This window comes from Cucurbita pepo, chromosome LG10, assembly GCF_002806865.2.
Source record: "Cucurbita pepo subsp. pepo cultivar mu-cu-16 chromosome LG10, ASM280686v2, whole genome shotgun sequence".
Taxonomy (NCBI): Eukaryota; Viridiplantae; Streptophyta; class Magnoliopsida; order Cucurbitales; family Cucurbitaceae; genus Cucurbita; species Cucurbita pepo.
Window position 1 is genome coordinate 4,451,042 of NC_036647.1, and position 10,049 is coordinate 4,461,090.

General features: G+C 39.7%; 2 protein-coding genes and 1 pseudogene across 3 annotated transcripts; all 3 read right to left on the bottom strand.

Moving 5' to 3' along the window:
- Nucleotides 1-685: 685 nt before the first annotated feature.
- On the bottom strand, nt 686-3,092 carry LOC111803514 (annotated as a pseudogene).
- Nucleotides 3,093-3,737: 645 nt separating this feature from the next.
- On the bottom strand, nt 3,738-5,617 carry LOC111803513. Its single transcript, XM_023687952.1, has 2 exons — nt 4,939-5,617; nt 3,738-4,832 (listed from the first exon to the last, which is right to left on the bottom strand). The coding sequence occupies exon 2, from the start codon at nt 4,482-4,484 to the stop codon at nt 3,924-3,926; it is 561 nt and encodes a 186-aa protein (XP_023543720.1). The 5' UTR covers nt 4,485-4,832; nt 4,939-5,617; the 3' UTR covers nt 3,738-3,923.
- On the bottom strand, nt 3,748-8,645 carry LOC111803511 (ATP synthase gamma chain, chloroplastic-like). 2 transcript variants are annotated; one of them, XM_023687947.1, is made up of 4 exons: nt 7,339-8,645; nt 6,400-6,557; nt 5,625-5,746; nt 3,748-4,494 (listed from the first exon to the last, which is right to left on the bottom strand). In XM_023687947.1, the coding sequence occupies exon 1, from the start codon at nt 8,472-8,474 to the stop codon at nt 7,359-7,361; it is 1,116 nt and encodes a 371-aa protein (XP_023543715.1). In that variant the 5' UTR covers nt 8,475-8,645; the 3' UTR covers nt 3,748-4,494; nt 5,625-5,746; nt 6,400-6,557; nt 7,339-7,358. The 2 variants fall into 2 exon arrangements, with proteins under 2 accessions (XP_023543715.1, XP_023543714.1); XM_023687946.1 differs by having other exon boundaries at nt 6,400-6,539; nt 7,339-8,644.
- Nucleotides 8,646-10,049: the final 1,404 nt, after the last annotated feature.

A 10,049-nucleotide genomic window follows, 5' to 3' on the forward strand; every position in this document is an offset into this window, starting at 1 on the left:
GGACCATCTCTTATTCCGATGCCCCACGGCCGGCCCCTCTAATCTTGATGAACTTGTGAATGAGCAGTAAATAGTCTAATCATGTACTGTGTGATCCAAGTTAATGGGGGGAAAATACATGTGATTCTTGAATAATTGATGGATTTGATTAGAAGTTTGAATTTGAACCCAGGTGGTTATATCAGTAGACATCTGGTCCAGGTTTACGAGCCTTGTGAGAATAAGATGCCTTGTGATTACGAGGAGGATTAAAGATGTGTATATATATATATATTATTAGAAAGAAAAAGATGCCCAAAAGACATAGTTTGCTTCGTTAGATGGAAACCAGAAGGAGTTGGCAAGCTCTTTAAAAAAGTAATATTGCAGTGGGAGTAAAAGACAGCCCATCCACCTATGGCCCTGCGTTCTGCTGCTGCTGCTTCCTAAAGGCGTTTCTGCCAATTATTTTCTAATCTTCCTCGAATTCCTTCACTAAGTTTCTGTAGTTCTTCATCGGTTTGGATCCCCAGGTATGACTCTTTAACTGTATCTAGTTGCTTCCTGCACCTCGAATTCCTCACTTTGTTTGTGCTTCTTGAAGTTCAAGATAAGCTCTTTCTTATGAATAAAATCTTTAGATCAGATCTCTCTCTGTGGTTTCGTTTATATCGTCTTAGAAATGGTTTAGACAATATGACAGTGAGAAAGTTGTAACTTTCTGTTCGCTTTACTAATCTGGGAAAATTCAATGGTCATCAGAACATGAATTAGTTTTTTTAGGCATAAATTTGGTTGCTGTTACTTTCAACACCAATAATGGATAGACAGTGAATTTGATGTTGTATTGGTTGGAATTAGAAACCATGGCTGCAGAAGCACCAAGCTGGGCAGACCAATGGGGAGCTGGAGGCATAGGCGCCATGGAAGAAGACGACGGCAGTAAAGCCAAAGGGGGCCAGGGCTCGGACAAGAAGGCTGGTTCTAAAACTGGAATAGCAAAAGCCATGGCGGCGACCGTGGCTGGTGCCAAAAAGATAGGAAGTGGAATATCTAACGGCATCAAGTGGATCATGAACCCTCGCAAGAAAAGCTCCAAGTAAATTAAGTAGATTTGTCACAACATCCCTGGCACCAAAATAACAGAGAGGGAGAAAGAAATCTACTCTCGTTAGCAAAAGATTGAAACTTTTCATGATTCTGGTATTTGTGTTTGAATATTGGCAAACATGGTGGTATGTTAAAGAGTTCTAAGACTTGTTTCGGCTGAGATATTCAGTATTCTATAGATATCAGATCAAGTAGAAGTAGTAGTTTCAGGCTTGTGTCTATAGTGATATAGTTTCATCATGTCATATTAGACTCATTTCACTGCTCGATATGCAACTAAAAAGACACCAATAGCTATATTTCACTGGTTCATGAAAGAAGGAAAAAGGCTAAACAAAGCTGAAGCATTGATTGATCGGAAGAGACATAGCTGGAACTTACATGTAAATGTATCATTGTCCTCCAAGGAACCCACCAAAAGTGTTTTCTCCACTGTATGACATGTAAAGAAACCCATCTTCATCCTTATTATGCTCATAAATTACAGACATCAAAGCACCTGTTGTACAGAAGAACTTATTACAATGCCCACATTCGATATGAGATCAGATACTGAGAGAAAAAAGGATCACCACTCACCAGCTGAAGGTAGAGTGTCCTTGACAAATACAAATATAGCTCTCTCAGCACTAAGCTTAATCCGTTTCCGAACAACGTAAACAAACTGTCCAACAGTTAAATCAGCAGAGACGAGGAATCTGCAATAGGTAAGATAAAAATTCTACAGTGAACGAATAGAACTGTTCGATTATACAAGATTGGCCCCTTCCAAAACGGATCGTCCAAGTGCTTATAACGAAACAATACTTCATGTTCGAGATAGTACTAATCAGGGGACTGGCTTTATTGGGACTAACTCTATTGCATCTTTTCCATGTATCACACAATTGCCAATTCAACGAAGTTATCAACTGAAAGCCATTAAGATCTTTCAAGTAAACCATAATTCTTATGATTGACTTAGATACTTCTGTTTCTCATAGAGCTCCACTTTTAAACTACATTCTAGCAACTCCATTATTTTCATTCAACATATTACTGCAGCTGCTACTAACATATGTGCTAGTATCTACTTTAAGAATGTTGTAACATCTTATCATCTATTCATGCTAGTTCACCGATTCATAAAAAGAAGAGAGAGAGAGAGAGAGAGAATACTTGTTCCTATGAATGTCAACAATGTTACTCCTCCCAGCTTTCTCGACAATCACCTGTTTAAGTTATTTGAATCAGTACCAAAGCCGAAGTAAATTTAAGAACCATACGTAGTAAAGAACAAAATAAGTAACATTATTCATACAGGTATTCTATCCGGGTCTTTTCTCTTACGCGAGCAGCTTCAACCCGTCTCTTTTCTGAGACGTGAAGACCCCAACAGGGTAAGCAATAATAGCTGAAACATGAACGTACCACATCATTCTGACTATATTACCCAAAAGGGTTGAAAATAGTGGAAACAATCATGAAACCAAATAGATATTCGCCTATTCGGTGCCCACAAACACAACACGAAGATACTTCGACTACCAAATAGCACTCGAATTTGAATAAGGTGGCCGACGAAGTCACAAAATCAATCAACCTCTAATCAATTCAATAGCAATACGCGTATTATGCCCAAATACATGCGGATATGGATATGAAGCTTTCAAGAGAGTAAAATTAAATGATTACCCAAAGGAATTCCAAGTTCGAACGAGCTTCTGGCCATGGAAGAAATTAGAATCTGACGCTAAGATTGATCGCTGAAAATCAAAGAAAGAGAAACGTTACAACCCACAAAGAATTCGGTATGAAGAAAAGCATAATCAAAAGTGAAAAAAGGGCGAAGAAAGACAAAGGTTGTTGGCAATGACATACCCAGCCGAACAGAAGATCAAAACAGTCTTGCGGAACGTCAGTATTCGAGTGATGAATCGGCAGAAGAATTGGATAATATGAAAGCAGAATTTACAGAGACTCCATGATCATCACTCCTCAGTTTCGTAGACGGAGGAACCTCCTTCCAGTTCAAACACGTAGAAGCCTGCCTATTCTTTCTCAAGTCATCACTCTACCTGGACCGTCCATTTAAAACAGGCCCAAATTCGTGGCCCAAACCAAACACTCTACCTGGACCGTCCATTTAAAACAGGCCCAAATTCGTGGCCCAAACCAAACACTCTACCTGGACCGTCCATTTAAAACAGGCCCAAATTCGTGGCCCAAACCAAACACTCTACCTGGACCGTCCATTTAAAACAGGCCCAAATTCGTGGCCCAAACCAAACACTCTACCTGGACCGTCCATTTAAAACAGGCCCAAATTCGTGGCCCAAACCAAACACTCTACCTGGACCGTCCATTTAAAACAGGCCCAAATGTGTGGCCCAAACCAAACATGAGAAATTTAATTGATATGCTAAAATCGTAAAATAATTTCCAATTCGAATATATTTCCATTTAATGTATTTCCAAAAAATGAGAATTAAATTTGAAAATCAATTTAAAGTCAACATATAATTAATGAAATCAATTTACCTTCAATGTGGAGAGATAAACAATAGATTCTTAATTTAATGATGAAATCTTATTTATGTAAATAATAAAAATATTTGGACATTTTTTAAACTAGCAATGATCTTATCCAATCCGACGTCGTTTCGTCACTAAAATTCGAAAAATATAAGGTTCTATCGTTTTGTGTTTATTACAAAACTGGAATTCAATTACCAAAAACTCAAATGAAACAACCAAAATGTGAGACCAAAACTGACCCAAAAAACAAGAAAAAGAAGACGCAAACAGTTGTTCTTAAATCTTGAAGAAGATGATGATGATGGTTTTTTGTTGCATCACTCCAAAAACCCAGTTTTGGTCAATATGGCATTCCTCACTTTACTTAGATCTCTTCCCTTCAATGTTCTTCCAATGCCTTCACAAACTGAGAAGGATGAAATCTGGGTCCTTGCAAGCTTCCTAGCAATCCATTCATGTGGAGGAACCATAACATCCTCCTCCTCCTCTTCCTCCTCATCATCGTTAATAAAGCCGTATTCCTCGCCCATCCAATGACTACCCATGTTGCCATTTCTTCCATATATCTTGGACCAGTCTGGTATCTCCAAAGGAGCTGAGGATCTCTTCACAGTTTTGGGTTCTTGATTGGGTGTGGTTTTGGCTTTTGGGATCATTTTTGGAGCAGAGCTGATCTGCATGCACCAAGCAGAGGAAGACGAAGAAGAAGAAGAAGAGGCTGATGAATTGAAGTGCTTGAATTTTGTTGCCACGGGGCTCGAAGCTTCTTCTTTTTTGGTTTCGCTGGGAAAGCCCCACGCTTGTTCTTCATCAAAGTCTTCGTCTTTGATTGATTTTCCATGAAACCCATGGCTCCATCTGGTGTTGGAACCTGCCATACTGGTTGATCTAAAACAGAAAAACAAGTTTAGTCCATGAGCCAATAAGAGAAAGATGAGTAGAACAAAAATGGAAAAAGAAATCAGTTGTTAACAATGAGTAAAACAGAGTCACTAGTTCCAATATAAATATATGGGGAAAATAACATATTTTGTTTCATTTTTGGTGCTGAAGAAAGTGAGAATGCGATGGAACTGAACTGGGTAATCTCCTCGGGAACAAAAAGGAACAGAGACTGAGAGAGAGAGAGAAGCAATATGAAATGAACTTACTTACCTGCCTGGCCTGATCACTCTTGGAAAGAAACTGGGCTTTCACACGGATATTTATCAGATTTTTATTTCTTTCTGAAAATGAGTAAGATGCAGGGTGAGGTGCAGAGCCCCAAAAGTAACCGTGACAAACCCAGAGAAGAAATGAAAAGAAAAATTAAAAAATCACCCTTGGCTTGACCTGAATACTACCAGAGAAAATCACAAATTTCAAGGGCCTCGGTTCAGACTCAGAAATGACACCCAGCAAGAACAGGGAAACCCCAAAAAGGATAGCGAAAAACAGATGAATTGTACTTTCATGGCATATCAAAAAGCTGAAATAATTGGAAGAGAAAGGATGGGATTTGAAGAGAATCTGAGCTAAATAAAACTGATGATGGAGAGGGTTGGTTTGAAACGAAACTCAAACAAAAAGCAAAGCAAGAGAAGATGAAGGGAAGTTGGTGTTGAATGTTTAGAAGAAAAGGGTGGATTTTGATTGGGAAAGATGATGGGGAACGATGAGTAAGAGACTCAAAGAGTCTGACCAAAACCTCACTGATTTCCGTAACCTTATCCTCTTAAGTCGCAGCACAACCCATCTCATTCCTAGTGACAGTCAGAGAACCTCAGTAATCTATTTCCATTGCTTTTTTCAATCTCTGAAGCTGGCCTTGAAGGAGGTGCCAGAGGAGTAAAAGCACTTAATTTGCTTCTGCCTTGCTGCTGCATTGAGATATGTGACACAAGTTTTGGCCACCAAGGATCTTAAGCACTTCAAAATTTCCATCCATACTACTTCAATCTCCAAGGTTTCAAGGAGCTTTGGGATTTATGGGGGAGAGAGAAGACAAGAGAGAGAGAGAGAGAGAGAGAGAGAGGCACCTGTCTTGGTATTGAGGGAGAGACGGTAAGGTGTCTTCTCAAGCTCAAATCATAATGTCTGTTCGAAAATGACACGAGAGCGTGTGTGGGTCAACCCTCCATGTTCGGTTCATGCAGAGGGCCTGTTTCATGAAACAACAAAATCATCCACCTTCTCTTCTTTTTCTATTTGGAAATCTTCCCCAGTTGAACTCATTCATTCATACAAAATTCAAACGTATTCGACAGAAGAAGGAAAAAAAAACATGAAACCACCTCGGTTTTTGACAAACAATCAAACATTTTTTTAATGCCTTTTATTGGGTGTCGTTGTATTCCAATTGAACACTCCAAAGAATGCTTACTTTTGAAATGGGAACTTTTTTTTTTTACCAAAACCAACACTTTTGCCAAAGATATACAGGCAAAAAATACTCTGAAATGACATGAACCAGATGGCCCTCCCTCAGAGGGAGACGTGGCGATTTGATTAAATGCGCCTAACTTAGATTTTTGCATCACCACCACCACCACAATCAGAAAGAGTGAGAGTTAGAGTTCAAAAAGATTGAGTTTACAAATGAACTGCAGTGCTGAGTAGGACTTTCACCTTTAAACAGTTCAAGACTATGTGGATTCCAAGTAAGAAAGAAAGAAAGAACAGAAAATCATATAATGGGGCAATCAAAAATCATATAGAGGGTGATAATCATTAAGATAATGAAAGCCCTTTTATATCTGTGGTGGAAGAAAAAGAAAATACTTTGAATAAAGCAAAGATAAGATCAGACGGTACCTTTTTTTTCATTCATTTAATCACTTTCCTTCACCGGGATGGGATTTCATCCTCTCTTGCAAAAACTATGGCTTCCCACCACCATTTTCAACTTCTTTTGTGTCTATCCACATCGCTTAGCCTGCTGCTGATTTGTTCGTCTGCATCAAATTGTTTTCCTTTATGATGCATAATTAAGCATGTCATTATTCAATTCTACTTTATTGATTACTTATGTTTACCGACGAAGTAGAGGTGTGTTTTATTCATGGTTATGGTCATTATAGCAATAGACAGAAAGGAGAGGCAGTGATTAAAACAAATCTGCATACATGGGATGTCGACATTCTGTGAGACAACATGAATCTTTAGAGCTGCGATAAATATTAAAAAATATACACAAGGCCTGTAAGACAACAGTTCATATTATACAGATCAATCACCAATCAAATTCTACTGTTTTTTATCCTCTTTTGACAAAGAGTCACCAAACTTTCCTTGGCTTGCACATTTGTGAAATGGAGATTAAGGGAAAACTTGAACTTCTAATGATCTGATAACCTTTGAAATTGAAAATATAGGCTTAAAGAAGCACATAAATTATCCTGTTTGAAACCAAAGTTAGAAATAAAAGGGACGTTACATAGAGATGAGATGAACTGTGATTCTCCATAAGGCCAAAAGCCCCCAATAGTTACGTTTATTATATATATGGATACTCGAACAACGCTAAAGAAAGCAGAGATGCACCAAGAAGTGCAGATATTACAAGAATTATCAACAACCATAGCGTCAAATAGACCAAAAAGTGGATAGGATTGTCTTATATTCCAAGATGCGTTGTCCCATTGTCTCATTGCACTGGGTTATGATGGGATGAGACTTAGAAGGAACTTGCTAACTATGTCATAGTTCTTAAATGGGCACAGTTTACGTTAAATGATTTTCAGTGGAAAGTACCTAAAAGTAGCATAACTGACTCAAGTCAAAGCGTTGGCACCAGCAACAATCTCCAAAATCTCGCCAGTGATTTTGGCTTGACGCTGTCTGTTGTAGACAATAGAGAGCGTCTTCTTCAACTCGCTTGCATTATCAGTAGCACTGCTCATGGCACTCATTCTGGCCGCAAGTTCACTGGCTAATGATTCTTGCAATGACCTCAAAATTTGACTGTTCAAATAGAGAGGTAATAAAGCATCAAGAATCTGAACTGGGTCCTGCTCAAACTGCAAAATTGGGGAAAAATCTGAGGTTTTTGTTCTCACGGCATCTCTCTCTATGGTTAATTTTCCTTCTTTTGTCGTCAATCTGAAGAACTCGTCCTCTGCGGCATCGACACAAACACCATTTATATCACAAATCTCTCCTTTCGGGGACAATGGAAGCAGTGTGTGGATCACAGGGTCCGATTTAACTAATGACACGAATTTGGTGTACAGAAGCTCGACTTTGTCGACCTCTTCGCTAACAAAGAGGGAAAAAACATCGTCTGCAATGGCTTGAGCTTCTTTAGCTGTGGAAAGTGAACCGCCCTCAAGAAATCTATCTACTGGGATGTAAGGCCGGCGAAGGAAATACGAATTTCCCTTCTTGCCAACGCTAATAACTGTATAATCAACGCCAAGGGTCTTCAATTCTGCGATTCTGGATTCTGCCTTTTTGATGATCATGTTATTGAAACTTCCGCAGAGGCCACGATCCCCTGTTACAACAATCAAAGCAACCTTCTTAACCGGTCGGACGTTTGTAAGAGGAACATCTATATCTTCGGTTTGGAGCTGCTCGTTGATGTTGTAAAGAACTTCAACTAGTGATTCCGAGAATGGTCTTCCATTAACAACAGCTTCTTGAGCTCTACGCACTTTGGCAGCAGCAACGAGCTTCATAGCCTCAGTAATTTTCTGGGTGTTCTTCACTGAATCGATCCGTTCTCGAAGCTCACGGAGGGCACAATGAATCGGAGTGACAGATGAGGATCGCGAGGCAGAGCCTTGCAAAGGAACTTGAAGTGGGTTAAAATGCCGAAAGGATAGAGCGGAAGCATCGGATGAAGACGATTTTGAGGATACCCACATTGTGAAGTTTGAGCAAGCCATGATCTTTAATGGATGACCTACTCGGGCTCCGATTCAGAGAAGAGGGTCTGCTAAGTGGAGTTCAAATTTGCTTTCAAATGTCTTTCTCCGTGGTCTTATTCTCCGTCTTGGAGCTTTTGTTCTGGTGCGAGGGAAATGAGATAACGATTTGGATCAGGTTTGTGATAACGATTTGATCGTTGCAGATTGCTGGTGATCAAATATTTGGAGGTGGGCTCCATTACACTCCGCTCTGGTGGGGCATGATCTTTGTACATTCGTATTTGACTGCGGATGGTTTATGCGGCTACGCGACTCTAATTCGTCCAAGTTTGATTTGTCCGTTATCCCAGAACCACAGCCCCCCGCCCAGAAAGGGAGACGAAAAGGGTAAACGGAATGGGCTTCCGTCGGCCCATGTTTGAGTGAATATACAGGCCATCGGCCCAATTCAATGGCGAACCAGTTTCACTGCATCTGTATCTCCCGCCGTTTCCCGCTCCTTCCTTTCCGGTTGGGATTTCGGGGAGGCTTTTGAAAGCAGCAAAGAGAATAGAATTTGAGAAGAGGAAAACTGCGACTATGGCGTCAGTGGGCTCAACTGACACCAAAATCACTCAAGGGAAGCTTGGTTACTCTCAACAGCCATCCGTCTTACTTCACCACAAGTTCCTGCACTGGGCGGAACATTCCCTTTAGACATGTTCATGTTACATGTAAGGTGTATTGTTTCTAGTCCAAGTAGTATTAGTATTTGAATCATTGGCAGGATCATCAGAAGCATGCTGTTGTTATAGTTTATCTGTTGAACGGATCAACAACATTGCTGGGGAACCCATCGCGAAGCTTTTTATTTGGGACGACCTTTAGTGAGCCAATGATAATTAGGCTGCATTCATTGATATCCTCAGAGGTTATTTCAGGGCATTCTGGAAACACAGAAAAGCTTGCAACTCATCCAATTGAAGAGCTGGTGAAGGAAAATCCAATCCACAAGAACAAAAGCCAGGTGCTCTGTATTGGGTTTTACTAATTGAAAGAGAGTAACGCAAAATTAGTGAAAGGATGGCTGGATCTGGTAGAAAGGTTTGTTCATGAGGTAATGGAACACATATTTTCTTTTTCCGTTGTTACTGTACTCATAGATTATTGACATAGAGAACACATTAAGGCTTTTTCAATGCTTGCTCATGAAATAAATTATGGCAATCACTGGTTCGAAATTCTTGTGCATTCTCAACTTTGGTGCCTATTTAGGTAATCTAACTAAGACATGGAATTGAAATATGGCATTGACTGATCAGGGCTAAAGCAAAGCTGTCTAAGCTTGTGACTGTAATAGTATATTAACGATGTCTTTGAACGTTAGACTGCCATTTCTTGCTTCTATTCATTACGAGTGTATTACTTTTCTTACTTACTTCATCTTCAACAATTTCACTCAATGCTGAAATCGAATATGCAGAGTTGAGGTTTCTTTTTTCTCTCTTCCTTTTCTCCTAGTTGGGACATTTGTGAATACATATATCATCTGGTCTGATCCTGACTTGGATGATTTCCATTTCAGGTCATAGTTGAGATATTTCTGTAGCCCCA